This window comes from Ascaphus truei, chromosome 15 (assembly GCF_040206685.1).
Source record: "Ascaphus truei isolate aAscTru1 chromosome 15, aAscTru1.hap1, whole genome shotgun sequence".
NCBI lineage: Eukaryota > Metazoa > Chordata > Amphibia > Anura > Ascaphidae > Ascaphus > Ascaphus truei.
The window spans coordinates 3,022,416-3,043,189 of record NC_134497.1 but is presented as its reverse complement, the minus strand read 5'-3'; the positions used below and the strand labels follow the sequence as shown (position 1 = coordinate 3,043,189).

Here is a 20,774-nt window from a genome sequence, read left to right as displayed (position 1 = left end):
CTGACCAGGTCCCGAGTTAACAAAGGACTTGACAGGTTAAAGTGCTAAGTGGGGAGGGGGAGAGGTAAACAGTTTGTCCCTGACATGTCCAGGTGTCAGGGAGACAACCTGTCACCAGGGAAGTGGGCTTGGCTAGGTATGCTAAGCGGCTTAGGGACGAAGATCGCACATGCCCGTGGCACACCTTGATGCCTCTGCCAGGCTTCCTGAAGTATGGGCAAACCTTGTGAATAGGTGGGATATTCTGTTCCCACGCCGCAATTGGTTGCACAGTGTAAAGATAGGACTTGTGAGGTTTTAAAAGTCCGTGCAGCCAGTCAGCATGTATATTCAACATGCTGTAAAAAGATTCACCTGAGATTCCATCTAAGATCTTTCCTGTAACCAGATTTAACACCGTGACTAAGTGTATTTTCATATTATTTTGTAAATTAAGCTGTGTATGTTCATTGTGTGAATTAATTACAATTTATTTTATCTCACGTTTTGCTCAAAGGATTTGGGTATTTTTGTGTTAAAAAATTGGTCTCCCTTGACACCCCCCGCCCCTTTCCCCAATACAACCCCATTCCTTTGGAGGGGAAGCCCCCTTTGCTGCTCTGACCTCGCGGGCCCAACCTCTGGCGTGTGCGTGGAGCTTCAGTGAAGAACGGGCTGCAGTAGTGAGAGCTGGAGCCCGGGAGCCGGCAGCCGGACTTGGATGTTGGGTCCGGGAGGCGGCAGCCGGACTTGGATGTTGGGTCCAACCCCTAGCTGGGTCCAACTTCCAGCACCGGGCCCCCCACAGACACCGGGCCCGGAACAGTTGTCCCAACTCTTCCCCCCCCCCCTGGCCTGAGTATTATGTTGGCTTTTGAGCTGTGGGTGACATCAAGTTGCAAACCAGCAGTGAGAAGGTCAGTTACTCCAGACACAAACCAGCACCAAGTATTCCAACGTGCTACAAAGTCCCACCAAACAGATACAGCAAGTATGCAAATACATTAACTCATAAACAATGGGAAGTATAAACCGTCCTGAGGAAGGTCCCAAGTTACCAAAATGTCGGCACCGGTTCTGCTGTTAATTAAATTATGATACCTTCATGATCCATTATCCTGTGGTGTGCTATCTGATGAGTATCTTTTTGTGAATATATACTTGTTTAGATATATACAGAGAGAAAACAAACAAAATCAAGTGCAAATATCCCTTACTCAAACCAATTAATAAACCAAGTGAAAAAATTGTGACAAGTGACAACAACTGATATGTAGTAAAACAATAAAGTCCATGGAAATATATATAAAGCAGGAAATAGCCGTGTTAGTCCAGTTGCGATAGTGCAGAATAAATGAGTTCTTCAGTATTACTTGACCTGAAGAAGAGGGGAGAACTCTCGAAAGCTTGTCCTATGACATAAATTGTTAGTCCAATAAAAAAGGTATCACCTAATACTGAAGAACTAATTTATTCTGCACTATATATATATATATATATATATATATATATATATATATATATATATATACATACATACATATACATACACACACACATAGTGCTTGCGGGTGCCATTTGCTTTAATACAAGGATATAATATCAAATGGAAAAAGCAATAATAAATTGGATACCCCGAAGATTTGGAATGCCTGCTTTTTCCGTTTGAGATATATATATAGATATATATACACACATATATGTGTGTATATATATATATCTATATATATATTATATATGTGTATATATATATATATATATATATGTGTGTGTATGTATGTGTAGTGTATATATATGTGTATATGTATATATATTTATTTATATACATACATACATACACACACTTATATATTTTATGTATACGTTTAATACTATTGCATGTAAGATCGAAGTAAAAAAAAAAGGATAGTACTGTATTTTACAGGCTTATTAGCAATGTAACAGTCTTGTTATAAATGATTATTAGCGCTTTTTTATCACAGATATACACTGCTTTGAAAAAGGTCTTGTGCAGTGTGTATGAATTACATAATAGGCTATTTTATCTTCTCAGCCTGGTTACACGTGGATATGAACATTAGAAACACAGTATAACTGATGGGATGCTGGTATGATTCTTATTAGTTTGGTCACTTGAATTAAGAACAGATTGACATGTAATTGAACATCTGATGTCAACCACCGAAGAAGCATGAAACGCATTAAACCTGTGGTTTCAAACAAGACAGGAATCAGCCCTATTTAGCAAACCTCCAGCTTTAAGCCTCCTTTGTTCCTAATCTAATTATAAGCGAACATGTGTTTTATTTATAAAAAAATCACCACATTTAGCTGCAGCCCGGAGGAGATTCCCGCATCCCCGCGCAGCTCGTCGAAAACAAAGAAAAAGGCTAATGTGCAAAAACTTCACAGAAATTACTTGTCTTTGAATAAGTTTAAGCATATTATTTGCAGACAAGTCAATTACACCATTAGCGGATCAAAAAGCCGGGCGACGGTTTGGCTTTGCGTCGGGACACCGGCGTCTTGTTCAGAAGGATGGATTTCGGGACATCTGTCGGCTGTTACTGGCCTTTGACATGTGCTGATCATCCAGCCAAATGCAGCAAAAACTGTGTCACACAGCAGAGCGTAAAGGGTGCATGTTAAAACGGATAAGTAGGCAAGAGTGACACATGGTGCTCATTTGCATGTCATTACCCAGAATCCCCGGCTGCAGTAGAAGCATTGTTTGCCAAGCGATAATGGGGACAGACAGGGTTGCTGAGACCTGCCTGAGACATGCGAATGCACTATGCATTTTTATTTGCTGTACAAAGGAAATATATGAACACAACAATGTTGGTGCGCTTGTGTCTCACTCTACTTATAGCGGTTCTAATACCAAACCAATTATGGCCATTGAACCCCATCATAAATGCTGTGAGCTGGCCTTCCCTTAGCAGAGGAATGGCCAACTCTGGTCCTGAAGGGCCACCAACTGCTCAGTTTTTCAGGATATCCCTGCTTCAGCACAGGTGGCTGAAGCAGGGCTATCTGTAATACCTGGCCTGTTGGTGGCCTTTGAGGACTGGAGTTGGCCAGCCCTGCCTTAGTCTATTGTATAAGGACCCGTGTGCTTTACCAGCAAAACTTTAAGAACATTCTATATATTCCCATCATCTCTAACCTGATTAGACAGAAAGCGAGCTCCTGAAAGTTTGCCATGAAAAGTTGTCAGGGTGTTAGTAAGGTTATCACAATCATCAACATCTCACCCGTACTTTAAGTGCGACAGTAAATATGACGGCATCAAAACTACCCAGAGAATGAGTCATTGTGTGAGAGTACAATGGGGAGCCAATGTATCAATACGGGGTCCTCGCTATCCAACGTCCCGTTATCCGTAGAAATGGATTATCCCACGCCAGATAATGCATCCCGCTGAACGCATTATCCCACGCCGGCACGGATTATCCCACGCTCACCGCCGCGGATTAACAATGGATCCCACAATCCGACGGCGGTTTGCGGGACGGAGTCCGGCGGATTAACTGAGGACCCGCCTATACTTCAATAAATCAAGAGGGTGCAGCGGTAATCGGTGGTTTACCAGAGAGAGAAGATTGAACCGTTTCTTTAATGGCCCACCATCGCAAAAGGACTTTTCCCTGATTCCTTTCAGAGGTTCGTGCAGTTTCTCCATGATTTTTTTAGCCGCTGGTTAACCAATGGATCCAATCCCATGGTCCTTCACTCCCACCCCCTCCTCCCCCAGCGACTGAAGCGTCGATTCCTTCCGCTGATCCCAGCAGCGCATTTGAAATAATACGAAGCCAAACATTGGTCAAATATACGACGCCCACTACGCCAAAAGAAACAAAATAATCAAAAAAGAAAATTGTAGATTTAATAAAAATTTTATACAAAGAAAATGTGAAAAAATACTTCCATATGCTAAAAGCAATTATGTTTCACAAATAAGGCCAGCTAGACGCATTTGCAAGAAGAAATGCTCTGTTCTGGGGGGCGGGGGGTCCGACTAGCTGGATACTGTACATACCGTATCTTATAAACAATGGGAGAAATTAACATGACTGAAATGTACAACAACATGTACTGGAATGATATCATACACTTAATTGTCTCATATACATACATACATCACTTGTGTTTGTTCAATGCTTGCATTTTACATAACATACAAAATGGTACTAAAGCAGGGGTGCCCAACTCCAGGCCTCAAGAACCCCCTTTCCCCCCAACAGGCCAGGTTTTCAGGATATTCCTGCTTCAGCATAGGTGGCTCAATCGGTCCCAGCTTCAGCGCAGGTGGCGCTGTCTTTGGCTGAGCCACAGATTGAGCCACCTGTGCTGAAGCAGGAATATCCGGAAAACCTGACCTGTTGGGGTGTATGGAGGGCTCGAGCTGAGCACCCCTGTACTACAGTATAAATGTAACAGACAGAAGCTTCATGGGTTACATCCTCTTGAACTGTACTGCTTCATGCTTAGATAGTAACTCTGCTTTCTACTGCACTAATACATGCTTCGCAGCATCAAATTCCTGTGAAAGTGTATTAATAAATTCCTGAACTCACCGTTCATTTGTTGGTTTTGTTTTTATAGCATATTTCTGTTGCTTTTTAAGAATTATTTTTGTAATAACTAACAAAGCGATAAAGGAAAAGGAAAAAAAAAATGTTCTGCTCAAAACTCCATGTTTTTTCCAGTAGTACCTTTAGTCTTCAGGTGTTCAGAATGATTTGAAGTATTTTTTTTTATTTTCCCATATACAGAATTATTCAATGTTGCATACACGCTATAGTGAAGAAGAAAAAAAAATATCTGTAGTATTAATCCGCCGAAGCTTTCTTCATATGCAGAGCACAAACTCGTCGGGTTATCTGCACCAGAAGTCCGTTTCCACACTATAAGGTCCGCACACTCCCACATTTGCATGTGAATTACGGAGAAAAACACATTGGAGACCATCTTCCCAGGCAATAGTTTTTTTTTTGAACAGCCAATTCCCACGATCATTTTAAAAGGTTTAATTTGCGATGCGCGTTTAGCATTTCTCCGATACTCATTTCAAGCCATCGTTCATAAGTTAAAGTCGATACAAATATAAAAAGAAGATGGTATTCTAATTTTAATGACATCCACAAATTGTACATTATTTACAAAAGAGAATGAGCGGATTGAATGGATGGTGACTGTTTTCAGCTAATGATTTCCGTCAATGTAGTGTAGTCAATGCTGTGTGCATCGAAACAATGCTCCAGTCCGAGGTTTAAGCCCCGAGAACGGCGGTTCCAGCAGCCGCTCCGACTTTGGTGAATGTTACACTCTTCGGACTTGAACTGGCATTGTTGTTTGAACGTACTGAACTCCCGGCCGCACTGCCCCTGCTCCGGCACTTGGGCTAACCACAACGGGAATGGTCTGGGGATGAGAAATAAATGAAGTGTGTTATTGCAAGAGAGAGAGAGAGAGATATATTCAAGGCGGTTTATGCATGAATTGTCAAGTCCAAAGTGATCTACTCCAAGCCTCCTGCTTCGTTTAGAAGTGCAGCGCGGTGACTATCATCTGCGCGAGTGAGGCCTTTTATTTAAAAACATATGGTAGCTGCCGGATTTTATTTAAAATGCGAGTGTAACAGTTTGTTAAAGGGGAAATCCAAGCCGGGTTTTTATTTTTAAATCCAGGGTTGAAGCTGGGGGTTTCCGGAGGTGACTCCCGTTAAATTCAGCTCCGGAAACCCCCAGCTTTCAGGGATACTTACCTCCGTAGGGGGTGCCGGTATCTCTGTGCAGTTTGCTGCATTTTAAAGTTCTGTCACATGGGCCAATAGGAAGCCACACAGGATGACATCACGGCTTCTTATTGGCCCGCAGAGCACAGGAGCTTTAAAAAGCAGCCATATAGTGAGCCCTGGAGTGGCTACCGGTAAGCACTACAGAGGTAAGTACCTTCGGAAGCAGGGGGTCCGTAGAGCTGAAATTAATGGGGTTCAGCGCCGGACTCCCCCGGATTACCTCTTGAAGTCAGTGTGTAAATATGGTACGCTGAAATGTGGAAGTGGTTTCAATCCTTTTAGAGATAGTCCAGTGTGTCTCACCTGCCGCAGGTTTGTACACCTTATTAGCCCATCCTATACAATTAGGGGCATATTGACTAAGCAGTCTTCTGCAGTAAGAGACATTAGAGTCCATTCAAGTCACTGAGCGGTAATGGGAGCCTCCGGGTGCATTATTGCAGACTGCTTGGTAAACACAGGCGTTACTCTGTCACATTGGGCGGGAGTCATGCATTATATCACCTGTATGTTAGTAAGGGAGAACACAGCCGGGCTCTGCACAGGTACATTATTTAATGCAGCCAGAGATTGCACTATAGAAGTCACCTGACTTGCTGATCTCCAGCAACAGGACACAGGAACAGAGTCCCTGAACCCTGCAGGTGCAGCTGTTTCTGGTCTACCAATGTGAGATGCTAACAAAGCAGGACACCTGCAGCAGGGAGGGGGAGGGGGGAGGCAACTCCAAGGGCCACCAACAGGCCAGGAATTGGGGATATCCCTGCTCCAGTCTTGAGGACGGGAGTTGCCCACCCCTGTTATAGTTCAACTAAGTGATCTCGTGTGACTTAAAACGTATTAAATCCCAGATTGTGTGTAGAAACCAGACACTTCCTCTTGCAACCTGACATGGTCGAGGTGCCTGATATAAGACAGTGGATCCATATATATCCCCTACGCTCTGCCGAGAACGGCACGTTTCTTTACTACATTTTGTGTACTATTTTAAAGCAGAAGTCTGTGACCATTGCCTTTTTTTTACGTGTATTTTTATTTGCTCTAATAGAGTTCTTCGTGTGCTTTCCAACCCCCCCCCCCCTCTCCTCCCCCCTGCGGTGGTTACATCGCTGCGGTGGCGTGGTGCGAACCCTTGTACGCTTGCCAGCGGGACCCGCTCGGCCCCTCAGTGTAAGTTCCCATCTCCCCCCTTCAGACTCGGGCAGTTGTTCAGCTTTATTATTAGCATATATCTGGGTATTGTATTGTATTGTATATCTTTATTTATATAGCGCCATTAATGTACATAGCGCTTCACAGTAGTAATACATGGGGTAATAAAATAAATAACAGATAATATAAATAACAGATCAGATCACATAAAAGTAACATTAAGGAAGAGGAGTCCCTGCCCCGAGGAGCTTACAGTCTAATTGGTAGGTAGGGAGAACGTACAGAGACAGTAGGAGGGTCCATGTATCCTTTATTTTGAACATTTTTGTCTTTTTATTTATTTTTTGTTATACTGTGTTTAGATCTAGTCTAAGTAGATACATCCCATTCTGTGTGTGGGTATTTTTGTTATATTTACCCGGATCTAGTGTGTATGTGTACTGAGGTGGGGCTGGATCCCCTCAGTTATCTTTGATTTTAATAAATATGTTCTACCTCATTTTAATCCCTGGTGCGCATTGTGTGCGTTTTTTTCTTGTCATTACAAGCTGTCCCCCGTTCCGGGGTCACCTTGCTTTAGGAGTCAGTTGGGGAGACGCTCCACATACATGCTGCAAGGGGATTAGCGCTTCCAGCAAACTTTACATCTGCAGCACGAGCGCTGAATGTCTTATTTCAACTGTATTTTTATTTGCTCTAATAGAGTTCTTTGTGTGCTTTCCAACCCCTGTTTATTTTTACATTTGGATGCTCCAATCAGGAGATATACGCGGTTGAAATATTAAGAGGTTAAAATGAAGCTCTCCCCACAGCCCAGTGCAGTCTAACGGTAACCTCAGAAGATATATCTTTTTTTCAGCAGCATTAAGTTGAATTAAACGCTTATTAACAGCGCGTATTTTCCACGGCATGACTATTTCACAAGTGTTAGTTGTTGATGAAGTCTCATGTTACACTCGCTCATAAAAATACATATTGTGTGTGCCTGACTTTCTTTTTTTTGGGATGGAGCGGGTGCTTCTGCTAACGTACTAAACTGTACAGAAAGTTACAAAAAGCCGGTACACTAAATGCTGCAATAAACGTGTCTTTCCCAGCTCTACGTCTCGGCTTCCCAGCTCTGGGAGAAGGCTCCATTGGGAAGCCGAGAGGTTGAGCTAGGAAAGACATTTATTGTACCATTTGGTGTGTCGGCTTTTTTTGATATGTAGGTGTGTGTATGTGTGTATATGTAGGTGTGTGTATATGTAGGTGTGTATGTGCATGTATGTGCGTATATATGTGTGTGTATGCATGTGTGTGTGTGTGTATATCTGTATGTGTGTATGTATGTATATGTGTACATGTGTATATGTATGTGTGTGTATGTGTATGCGTGTGTATGTGTATGCGTGTATGTATGTATATATGTATCTGTGTGTGTGTATATGTATGTATATATGTATCTGTGTGTGTGTATATCTGTATGTGTGTATGTATGTATATGTGTACATGTGTATATGTATGTGTGTGTATGTGTATGCGTGTATGTATGTATGTGTGTATTCGTGCGTATGTGTATGTATGTATCTGTGTGTGTATATGTGTGTGCATGTGTATATGTATACATGTGTGTGTGTGTGTGTGTATATATAGGTGTGTATGTGTGCATGTATGTGTGCATATATGTGTGTATATGTGTGTGTGTGTGTGTGTGTATGCATGTGTGTGTATGTATATATGTGTGTGTGTATATGTGTGTATATGCCATACACACACACACGTATATATAGATATCTATCTAGTTTCCAACCATGACCCATAACTATTACACCAGTATGTAACATTTTGCGCATGTGGGACACAAACCATTTGCACCCGGGGAAAGAAACCCTCAGACTGTTATTTATTTGCTGCCGCAGCCAGTAATGATATGAAGCTTCTGAGAATGAGAGCGAGGGGACAGCAAAGCAGGGAACGTTCCCCCGCCACCGGCAAATCATACCGATAAAAGCAACGCGGCAAGGAGACACTGATGCGCAGCTACGCTACTCAAATTCAACAACATTAATGGCAGACGGCATTACAATGGTGGTACTTACAATTGTGGGCTGAGTGCTTGGGATATAGGTGGCGGTCTGCGGCACCTGGACCAGTTTTATAGGTTGGTTGCTTGTCACACCTGTTGCTATCTGCAGAGACAGCACAGGTAACCATGGAATTATTATTCCATCAGCACTAAATGCCAGACTAGTGTTAGCATGTGGGGCGGGGCGGAGGAGCGGGGTGGAGAGGCGGAGGGGCGGAGGGGAGGGGCAGGGCACTAATCGCTCACATGCATCATGTATGGTTTATAAAAGTTTAGGTTCCACTACTGGAACATGGGGCATGATAAACAAGCCAACAACCTGTACGTGGCTGACCCTTTGTGGAGGGCCCTATTGTTTTGGGTAGTGCAGGGGTGGACGACTTCAGTCCTCAAGGGCCACCAACAAGTATTCCTGCTTCAGCACAGGTGGCTCAATCAGTGGTTCAGTCAACGACTGAGCCACTGATTGAAACATCTGAACTGAAGCAGGCTCTTCGACTGAGCCATTTGTGCTGAAGCAGGGATATCCTGAAAACCTAACCTGTTGGTGGTCCTTGAGGACTGGAGTTGCCCAGCCCTGCCATAAAGGGTAAAATATATGGGAAGAAGTTGCAGCCTGAACATTGAAGGGGCAGTTCTAGTTACCTGCACCCCTAGGAGAAGCAGTGAATACACTGCATCATTGTAACAATTCCTGCGTCATTTTAAATGTTTGTCATAATTCAGAAGTAGTTTTGTTATTTTGACAGTAACCATTTCCTGAGAATGACAACACAACGTCACAGATGCACAACCCAAAATGCTTCCCTTAGAAGCTCGTTACTGTTCTATAAATACCCAAGAAAGAGACAAAGACAGAAGGTACAGTAAAGCTTCTCAGAAATAGACATGAAGAACAAAAACATTGTAAGGTCAGTCTGAATAGTTACACACATGTTTGTTGAATCTGACAGGGCTGAGCATGTTACTGGGATGAAAACTGAAAATTAAAGGTCATTTCTAGAAGAAAACAGAAGGGGGGAAACAATTGAAGCACCTTGCAAAGGTAATCTGTGTTATTTAAGTCGAGAAATATAATAAAGCTTTAAAAGGAACCCTGAGTTCTGCCACTTCCCACCACTATATGTAAAGTACTCAAACATAACGGGAGTCTTATCCACTGAACGAAGGCAAATGTTCAACACCGAAGACAAGACAAAGCCGTATATAATATAGGTTTCCTGCCCTGCGGGTATATAGCATGAATGCAATTAAAAGATGTCTGCAAGCAAGAGGCTCGCCCCGACCTGCAGACAGACACGTGTTAGTCTCGCACGCTAACGGCCGGTGATACGTACAGTGACACTCTCTTTGCTCTTGTCTACTGCACTCTCTTTGTCTTTCGGTGTGGTGGCTGCTTCGGTTGGCTGCGGTTGGACACCGGATGTAGGCTGTGCCGATTTATCCGCGCCAAGCTCGGGGTCGGCTTCTTGCTGTGTGGCGGTGGCTGCAAAATCGCATAGAAAATGGAAAATGTCATTTCGTGTTTGGAAACAGAAATGGAAAAACCGTCTGCAAATAACACACCGCCATTCTGAAAACCCCGATTCCCCCCGCGCAAACATTTCATTTCTCCGGGATGGACGGGGGAGCGGAATCACGAGGTTTCCCGGCAATAACATTTTTATATTGACTAATTTCTTTAAAATATATATATATATATATATATATATATATATATATATATATATAGCAGAAAATAGCCGTGGATAGTCCAACTCATTTATTCTGATATATAAATATATACACACACAAGAATTACCAATAGAAACGCAACATAATCTGCTAATGACTTGAGAAGTTCGGTTACTGATTATTATTTCACTGGCAAAATGGATATATTTCACACGCACAATTCTCAATCCGGTGAATTTTGGTGAACGCCGCCTGTTTCACAGACTTGTGAGCAGAAAAACGCACGTTTCTACTGATGACATTGCAGCAAAAAGAACCCAAAAGCATCAAAAAGAGAAACTCAGGATACTGCTGTTTCTGTGATAGGTCTCTTTGAAGTCTCCATGGAAAACAGCCCTGCGCTGCCTTTTGGGGTGGAACAAGTGCCAATACAGCGCAGGAGGTGGCGCCATGTGGACACTATACTGCAGATAGGGGAAAAAAATCTCTAAATAAGTCCGGTTTAAAGCCGAATGAATAAGATTGGCATCAGTGCCATGTTGTATTTTTTTGTAGGGGAACTGCACTTTAGAGCTGGATTAATTCACTAATGCACTAAAAATGCCACGTGCAAATGCTTTACATGGGAGCACACGCGTGCGCTAATCCTACCCCAATGACTACGGCACACTCCCTCCCGGGTACGATCACACACACCTGATTGCGTGCAGGATTTCATGTGCTCTGGCCAGTGCGCTTGCTGGCACGGGTAGTCGCAGTAGCTGGTATTCCAGCAGCAATAAAAGATGGCCTCCTTTTTGCAGTTGGCGCACCACTGCTTCTTCTTGGTCTCGTCCACGGCCGCCTGCTTCTCCAGCTCGGTCTGCTTCTTTACCTCCGCTATCAGCCGGTCCCTTTCCTGCTCCAGACTTTGCCTCATCTCGGCCATGGTAAGTTCTGAACAAAAAGACGTTACCCCAAGTTAGTGAACACCTTTTATTGTTCGAGTGTGTATGTATAAATCTGTGAGTGTGTGTGTGCGCGCGAGTGTGTGCTTGCGTGCGTGTGTAAGCGTGCGTGTGTAAGTGTGAGTGTGTACGTGTGCACGAGTGAACGAGTGTGTGCACGAGTGTGTATGTACACGAGTGTGTGTGTGTGTGTGTGTGTGTGTGTGTGTGTGTGTGTACGTGTGTGTGTGTGTGTGTGTGTGTGTGTGTGTGTGTGTGTGTGTGTGTGTGTGTGTGTGTGTGTGTGTGTGTGTGTGTGTGTGTGTGTACGAGTGTGTGTGTGTGTGTGTGTGTGTGTGTGTGTGTGTGTGTACGAGTGTGTGTGTGTACGAGTGTGTGTGTGTACATGTGTGTATTTAGAATATCTTTCTTTACAAGATATTTTCGAGCCCTTTTCAACGCCGTTTTTATTTTATTTGATGCTTTTATTCAGGAGATTTGTGTCTTAAATATGAAAGTGTTTGGGAGGTTAAAATGCAGCTTTCCCCAGAGCAGTGCAAACATTTCCATGGGAACTTCCGAAGCCAGAGCTTAAGAAAATGATTATTATTATTATAAGAGCAGGGCATGCTCAGGGGGCGAGACACTATCTGAGTTAAAGGAGCCATTTATTTATTTATTTTTTATTTCTTAACACCGGGCTGAAGCAGAACCCCATTCATTTCCGCTCTGGGGACCCCCTGCCTCCCGAGATACATACGTCCAAAGGGGGGGCTCTTATCATGGCAACGTTTAAAGCTCCCGCGTCACACGGGGCAATAGAAAGCCGCACCTGATGATGTCATGGTTTCCTATTGGCCCACAGGGCGCGGAAGCTTTGAAACTCCGCCATTATGTGAACCCTGAAAAAAAGATATATATATAATAATTCGCTAGCTTGCATTGCCTCTTTAAACCCTTATAGCACGGGTCTCAAAACGCAGTCCTCAAAGGCCACCAACAGGCCAGGTTTTATGGATATCCCTGCTTCAGCACAGATGGCTCAATCAGTGGCTCAGTCTTCGACTGAAAGGCTGAGACGCAGAAAACACCCTCTTCTATATCTCAGCAAATAAACACGTCAGGGTTTATTCATTTAACTGCAATAGTGCCGATTGTGGCGTTATCGCATGGAAACTCACATCGACGTTAATACGATGTCACGGCCGTTAGCGCCCTGATCAGCGCCAGCAGCTTACGGAACGGCAAAGCATTCTCCTTACCCAGGTTGTGCTTCATTTCGGACAGTTCTTGCTGATGTAGCCACTGCAGCTTTTCTATTTCAATTCGCAAGCGCCGAATCTATAAGAAGGAGCGAAACAAAGAAAATGCAAGAAATTAAGTGTACTGATCCAGTGTTACCAGAGCTCAGGGGTCCTGGGGCAGATTCAGGGGGCGAGTTACATTTCCCCAAAGGGCAGGAAAACTCAGGCAACTAAAACTGTAAGTATCGCGGGAACCAGATGGTCAGCAGAGTGACAAATAGCACAGTCCGGCTCCAGGAGAACGGGAAACAGACCCCGCCCGCCTACCGGAGCTGTAAATAGTAAATCTTTTAACATACAATCTTATAATAATATCTTTTCTAAGAGAAGGACCATTATAACCGTTTCCCGCATTTATCTGTAATCCTTCTTATAGGGTGAGCATTTACAGGATAAAGGGAAGTAAGCACAGAGGCCTCTGGGAATGCAATGCATTATGGTGGGGGACGTTTATCAGGGAGAAAGGATAGAAACGATCCATTTTCAGCTAGCCCTGATAAAGAAGCTTCGACTAAACTCTAAAGTGGATAGTACATAGTTATTGGTCCCCAAACACTATTATGGTGTTAACCATACCGAGCTTACTGAACAGACCACAAAGAATTAGCCAGTATGATGGGTATATAACATTGTGTTTCTGTATTTCTGCCATACCCGATGAAGGACGCCGAGAGGATGGAAAGCGTGTGGTACTGGGGTTACACGGTGATGGACCCTGAGAGGTTGGAAAGCTTGTGGTAGTGGGGTTACATGATGACGGACCCTGAGAGGTTGGAAAGCTTGTGGTACTGGGGTTACACGGTGACGGACCCTGAGAGGTTGGAAAGCTTGTGGTACTGGGGTTACACGATGACGGACCCTGAGAGGTTGGAAAGCTTGTGGTACTGGGGTTACACTGTGAAGGGCCCTGAGAGGTTGGAAAGCTTGTGGTACTGGGGTTACATGATGACGGACCCTGAGAGGTTGGAAAGCTTGTGGTACTGGGGTTACATGATGACGGACCCTGAGAGGTTGGAAAGCTTGTGGTACTGGGGTTACACGATGACGAACCCTGAGAGGTTGGAAAGCTTGTGGTACTGGGGTTACACGATGACGGACCCTGAGAGGTTAGAAAGCTTGTGGTACTGGGGTTACACGATGACGGACCCGGAGAGGTTAGAAAGCTTGTGGTACTGGGGTTACATGATGACGGACCCTGAGAGGTTGGAAAGCTTGTGGTATTGGGGTTACACTGTGAAGGGCCCTGAGAGGTTGGAAAGCTTGTGGTACTGGGGTTACATGATGACGGACCCTGAGAGGTTGGAAAGCTTGTGGTACTGGGGTTACACGATGAAGGACCCTGAGAGGTTGGAAAGCTTGTGGTAATGGGGATACACGGTGATGGACCCTGAGAGGTTGGAAAGCATGTAATGTATCCAATACTTTATGGTCCAATAAAAGGGATTATACCCACAACTCCCTCTCCCTCCTTTGTTACTACATGGAAGATAGGACCAGCACGGCCCCCCATCCTTCTTTACCAGTATAATGAGAGTTACTAAACTGGTGGAATTCAATCTGGATGCACACGTCCACGTTGTGGGACTTCCAGAAAGTGCCAGGGAGCAGCTAACCCTGCCACGTCCAAGAGATTAATAGAAAATGACAGAAAGTGGCCATTTGTTCCCATTACATCATGGAGTTCTGCAACGTTTTACGGGAATCCGAACTCTCAACGGGACCCTTTTCTTAGCAGGGTTTGTGAAAATCCAGTCCCGCGCAGGGCGAGATGGATGCGGGTCACTGCACGTACCTCAGCTATGGTGCTGCCGGTAGAGTTTTTAGACAGGTCATTATAGATCTCTGTCATTGTTCCTTTGATCGCATCCATCATCTGGCAACAAAGATTTGCAGAGAGAGAAGCGTTAGGATATTTATTCATTGTGAAGCGAATGATTTCCATGCTAGAGATATAGCATTGCATTGCAGAGCAGTGAATTACTGGTCATAACAAATGGAAATGATACATGTTTGATGCACATTTAGGGAAGGGTTACCAATGTGCAGATACAATTGCAAACGTGTGTCACGGGCCCAGCAGCTCTGGGGGGTCCGTCCGATACCCAAAAGATGGCTGGGCCCATCTCTCTCCACAGCCTGGCTGGGCCCCCTCTGACCCCTGGGTGGAGTTAATACCCTCTCCTGGGCCTGGTCACAGTACAATACAGCTATGTGGGTTGTATCAGCATTATTTAGGACAGCAGACAATGTTGCAATTGATTTGGAATACAAGACGTTAAGGAAGTAGTTACTGAGACATACATGACAATAGGATGTGTTAATCAGTGTGTGTCCAAGCTTTTCCCATGTAGCATACTTACTTTGCTTGTGTACTTTGCGATGTCGGCAGCGACGTCGGCAGACGCGGTCGCTATGGGCAAGTCTGTACTAATTGAAGTAGTTACTGGAGGTCCTGGACTGGCGACCACAGCCACTGGTGGGGCGCTGGTAACTAGAGTTATAGTTGATGTAGAAGTGGTCTGTGTAACTTCCTTCTGCTGCACTGCTGAAAGCACAGAACACACGGCAGTTACACAGCGGCTCGCCACAGGGGAAGCGTTCCCTCCAATGACCCTCGCCACAGGGGAAGCGTTCCCTCCAATGACCCTCGCCACAGGGGAAGCGTTCCCTCCAATGACCCTCGCCACAGGGGAAGCGTTCCCTCCAATGACCCTCGTCCCATGGACAAACGTTCCATCCAATGACCCTCGTCCCATGGACAAACGTTCCATCCAATGACCCTCGTCCCATGGACAAACGTTCCATCCAATGACCCTCGTCCCATGGACAAACGTTCCATCCAATGACCCTCGTCACAGGGGAAGCGTTCCCTCCAATGACCCTCATCACAGGGGAAGCGTTCCATCCAATGACCCTCGTCACAGGGGAAGCGTTCCATCCAATGACCCTCATCACAGGGGAAGCGTTCCATCCAATGACCCTCGTCACAGGGGAAGCGTTCCATCCAATGACCCTCATCACAGGGGAAGCGTTCCATCCAATGACCCTCGTCACAGGGGAAGCGTTCCATCCAATGACCCTCATCACAGGGGAAGCGTTCCATCCAATGACCCTCGTCACAGGGGAAGCGTTCCATCCAATGACCCTCGTCCCATGGACAAACGTTCCATCCAATGACCAGTGGTTTTATACTTTCTACGGGGGGGATTTTCTCCATTCTGCGGAGATATCTGCTTAGGCCACTTTTACAATGAAGCCTTTAAAGAGAGAGGCTTATCATGTGATTTGCAAAGAGTGTAAGCTCTTCAGGGCAGGGACTCCTTTTCCTAATGTTACTTTTATTTCTCAAGCGCTAATTCCCAGTATGTGTTATAGTGTTACGTCCCGTGTGTTACTGCCGTGACGCGCTATGTACATGGATGGCGCTATATAAATACATGCATAGATAAATGGGAAAAATAAACATCATTTTGTTTAATAGTTAGCTTAGCCAAAACACCAAAACAATGGCTACCGCTGCATTAAACATGTCATTCAGTGTCAGTGAAGTGAAAGAACCCAATGCACAAACCCCCGAATACCCAGCGCTAACCCAGGTCCCACCATGTACATCTCACACAACAAAGCTAGACATGAATGAATATTTGCAAAGTTAGGGTGAGTAATTAGAATAAAGTACACTTATGTATACATTATTCTTGGGGTGGCGTTTGTTAGTTTAATATATATATATTTTTTTATTTCAAATGAACGGTGCTGAAACCTTCCCCATGCTGCAGCTTTCTCTCTCATCTAGTCCGATACCCACCAGGATATAGCAGTGCTCAGTAATACCTTTAACAGCCTGTCGGGTCTGATATCTCGTCCCTTGCGGGGACTGGGACGACGGTGCTGCCGGGGGCTGCTGCTGCTGCTGCTGCCGCTGCACTTTCTGCATGTGCCATTTCTGGGACGAGGTCTGGAATTTAGTTGACGAATTCCACACCACTCTCTGCACGGCAGGAACCGTTTCCTTGGGGAGCAGGGGCCTTTGCTTCTTCACGGGGCTGCCCGTGGCTGCGGCCGGCGTGGATGCAGCAGCTGCTGCCACCATGGTGGTGGTCACGGTTACACCCACTATTGGAGCAGCTTGGGCGGCCGACCGGGTCAGAATGGGAGTGTCCGGCGGTGGCTGGCTGCTCGTGGTGGATACGGCTGCGGCTTTACCTGCACCTTTAACAGTCAATAGGAAATGGTTTCATTATATATTAGTACAAAGCATGACCGGGGCCCCCCGTAACATTTTTCTGTGCAGAAAGCCCGGTGGCACCAGAGTTTTGCTCGTCTTCTGGCATCATGGCCATGTGATCAATCCCGTGGTCACGATCAGCCCCCTACCCAAAAAGAGCACTAATGACATGATGTTCCCTGAATACGATGACATCCCCTACAGCAGGGGCGGCCAACTCCGGTCCTCAAGGGCCACCGACGGTAAGGTTTGAAGGATATCCCTGCTTCAGCACAGGTGACTCAGTCATTTTGACTAAGCCAAATGTGCTGAAGCAGGGATATCCTTAAAACATGACCTATCTGGGGGTCTTAAAAGGACTGGAGTTGAGCACCAATGCTCTAGACCAGGGGTGCGCAGACTGGGGGCGCGAAACTTTCCGGGGTGGGCGGCACTTACAGCGGCCCCGCGCTCTTCCCCACAACATTGGCCTCTGTATGTCCCTTACTTTGTCTCCGCCGGCTGACGCCGTGCGGTCAGATAACGCCGCAGAAAGGGTAAAGGGGGTGGTGGGAGGGGGGTGCGAGGATGGGGGGACAGCAAAGTTTGCGCACCCCTGCTCTAGACTGTAAGCTCTTAGGATCCCGGCCCTCATTGCCTCTTTGTGTCAGTTTGTGCATGTTTGTCCTCCCTTGTGTGTGACGGTTTATGCGATGCACATCATCATCATCATCATAATAATAACTGCGGGAGGTGATTCGGCAAACTGCGATAGTGATGCTCAGAGAACCAGTGCAAGGAATCTCATGTGGAAGTCAATGTGATAGTGCCTTGATCAGAACTATTGCAGATTGCCGAATAATCCAATACCCAATGTAAATGATGCTGGGACGTTAGTAATAAAATCATTGCTTGGGATTTCAAGCAAAATCGGTAACTACTGCATATAACAAAACCTACTGTCTTGATGTTTGGCGGGGGCTTCTTTGGGTTCCTTCTTGGTTTTCCGTCCATCGCGTACGGAGTGGTCCTCCCCTAAATCAATAACCAATTCACTTTCGGAATCGGAGTCCAAGCCCAGGTGAACCGTCGAGGACTCCCCGTCATCTTTCCCCTTCAGTTTTTCTTTCGCGGGGTGTGGCAACGCTTTGCCCTTGTCCGAAACGTCCTTGTCGACGTCTGTGGTCGGCTTCTCTTTGGCCGGGACGTCCCCTTTCTCCACCGCGGAGGGTGCGCTCTTGGCTTCATCCTTAGCTTCCGCCGGGACCGGCGGCTTGGTTTTCTTTTTTACAGAGGACGCCGAGGACGAAGAGGAGGATTCCTTCTCGACCTTCACGCTCTCCTTGTCCTCTTCGTGGTCGGTCTTCGGTTTCTGGTCCTCGTCGCTCACGTACTCGCTGTCGCTTGTGTCGGTTTTCTCAGATTCCTCAGAATCGCTGTGTTCCACGGCTGCGTAGGCGTCCTCGGAAATCTCATTGATGCCTGAATTTGACAATATTAGAAGTGAGAAAGAAGATTTTTGGATACACTACATCAGGGGCGGCCAACTCCAGTCCTCAAGAGCCACTCATTGACTGAGCCACCAATTGAGCCACCTGTGCAGAAGCAGCGATATCCTGAAAACTGAACCTGTTTGGTGGCCCTTGAGGACAGCAGTTGCCTACCCCTGTGCTTCCATACAGTCCTTCCCTCCATTATTAATTTCTATGTTTCATTAGAGCACGAACTAAGGCAGACATACCTAATTGGGCTTTGCAACTCTCGATTGTCTTGTCCAGATTAAGCTGAAACCTGCTGCGGATCTGTCTCTTTGGTGAAATAAGTGGAGTAGGCGTAGACTGCTGCAGAACGGATTCGCTGAGCTCCTTCAAATCCATCTCAGCCTTGGTGCGATCTGAGAAACGGAAGAGACAGGAACATTTTCAGTTGGTTCGAGCCGTCGTCATGAACAAACGAACGATGCAAATGCAGGTGACCCTCTGAACGTAGGCCTTAAATCAGCTGCAGGTGACCCTCTGAACGTAGGCCTTAAATCAGCTGCAGGTGACCCTCTGAACGTAGGCCTTAAATCAGCTGCAGGTGACCCTCTGAACGTAGGCCTTAAATCAGCTGCAGGTGACCCTCTGAACGTAGGCCTTAAATCAGCTGCAGGTGACCCTCTGAACGTAGGCCTTAAATCAGCTGCAGGAGACCCTCTGAACGTAGGCCTTAAATCAGCTGCAGGTGACCCTCGGAACGTAGGCCTTAAATCAGCATGAATTACGTGCAGGTGCTGATCTGAATGACGGGAATGTGCTGTACATCCCGGTCCATCATATTGTGCACATCGGAGCATCGTCCAACACTCCTTTTGTCGCAGAACACCAGCAAATCTATTACATGGCGAATTCGCCAACGTTTTGGTCCTGCAAGGTGCCTTCGTCAGGGTGTATTGCAGCATAAATGCACACTAGACGATTTTACAAAAACTAAGTAACACTCATTTTAAAAAAATAATAATAATCCACATCAAATGAGTATATAAGTAAAGAAATGGTTTGTTAGCAGTGAACTGAAATATAAACAGGAGGTGAAAATGCAACACTGATCAGAGAATGTTACACTCTATATCCTGCTTTCTTTCCCTCATAGACCAGACTAATAATCAGTCCGAATTCTTAATTTATTGGCATTACATCCATAGTGGAAGGAGGATGTTATCATTGTTTAGTTTACTCAACGTATTGCCATCAGAATACATCCGAGAACATGCGACGTGTTTTAGTGGGTTACGTAGTAAACGTAGGTAGGACGTCGCTTTCGGGATGCCGACATCTCATTATTAGCAGTGGTCGACAAATCACCAAAAAATCTACTCGCCGAACAAAAAAATCTACTCGTCACCTAGTACCACACGTGTGCTGCTTGGGCCAATAGGAGCTCACCACAATGTTAAATCCACTCGCCCGGGGCGTGCAAATGTATAGGTTTGTTGAACACTGGTTATTAGGATAACCTCCGTCTAACCCCACAAGGAGTAAAGAAGCTTTTTCTTGTGTTGTCGAACTAACCAAGATTCAGGTTCAAGATGCTCCCAGTGGTAGAAATGTGCTCTTGCTTAGAAGACACGGGTGTTGATTGGGGAGAGAAAGGTTTGGGACTGCCGGACAGACTTCCCCCATGGCCTGTTTTTGTTGATGCAGGAGAGGCTGCAAAAGAGCAAGTTTCAATTACAACGAGGCAGCTATCCAATGTGTTCACTTTCTCCATCAGTACATAACTGATTGCGATTCTATGCAACCCTTAATGAACTTTGGGGACCATATATATAGCCCATATATTTATATATATTATCTGTTAATGATGTCTGTGGCTGCAACACCGCTGCAATGTCAATAAAGCATTGGAGTGGCCATTATATAAAACCCCATACAGCCTCCAACTAAACTGAAGTGATACTCTGGAGGTAATTCTACATCCAGCAAAGTGGCCTTTCAGGGCGTTACTAACCGAACATCACAACTGAAGTCTGTGGAATGAACGGCAAATATATTATTAAGCCCTATGTCTGAAATGTTTATTTTGTACGTTGTCCGTTTCCATTAATCTCAAACACATTGTAGGACTCAATGAGAGAGTATTTCCAGAAAATAGGGGGTCTTACGGGTGGTTTCCGGGGGCG

General features: G+C 45.4%; 1 protein-coding gene across 4 annotated transcripts in view; it reads right to left on the bottom strand.

Moving 5' to 3' along the window:
* Positions 1 to 3,846: 3,846 nt before the first annotated feature.
* ZMYND8 (zinc finger MYND-type containing 8) overlaps positions 3,847 to 20,774 on the bottom strand; it is a 40,542-nt gene continuing 23,614 nt past the window's right edge. Inside the window, exons 9-19 of one of the 4 annotated variants that reach the window (XM_075571289.1) lie at positions 20,164 to 20,301; positions 18,855 to 19,007; positions 18,074 to 18,595; positions 16,741 to 17,118; positions 15,267 to 15,448; positions 14,699 to 14,779; positions 12,865 to 12,943; positions 11,373 to 11,612; positions 10,340 to 10,488; positions 9,016 to 9,105; positions 3,847 to 5,406 (exon numbers count right to left, since the gene is read on the bottom strand). In XM_075571289.1, coding sequence (XP_075427404.1) covers positions 5,305 to 5,406; positions 9,016 to 9,105; positions 10,340 to 10,488; positions 11,373 to 11,612; positions 12,865 to 12,943; positions 14,699 to 14,779; positions 15,267 to 15,448; positions 16,741 to 17,118; positions 18,074 to 18,595; positions 18,855 to 19,007; positions 20,164 to 20,301 — 2,114 coding nt within the window. In that variant the 3' untranslated portion in view covers positions 3,847 to 5,304. Of the gene's footprint in view, positions 5,407 to 9,015; positions 9,106 to 9,935; positions 10,002 to 10,339; positions 10,489 to 11,372; positions 11,613 to 12,864; positions 12,944 to 14,698; positions 14,780 to 15,266; positions 15,452 to 16,740; positions 17,119 to 18,073; positions 18,596 to 18,854; positions 19,008 to 20,163; positions 20,302 to 20,774 lie in introns of those variants that run through there. The other 3 variants (XM_075571288.1, XR_012788152.1, XM_075571290.1) reach the window with 3 other exon arrangements.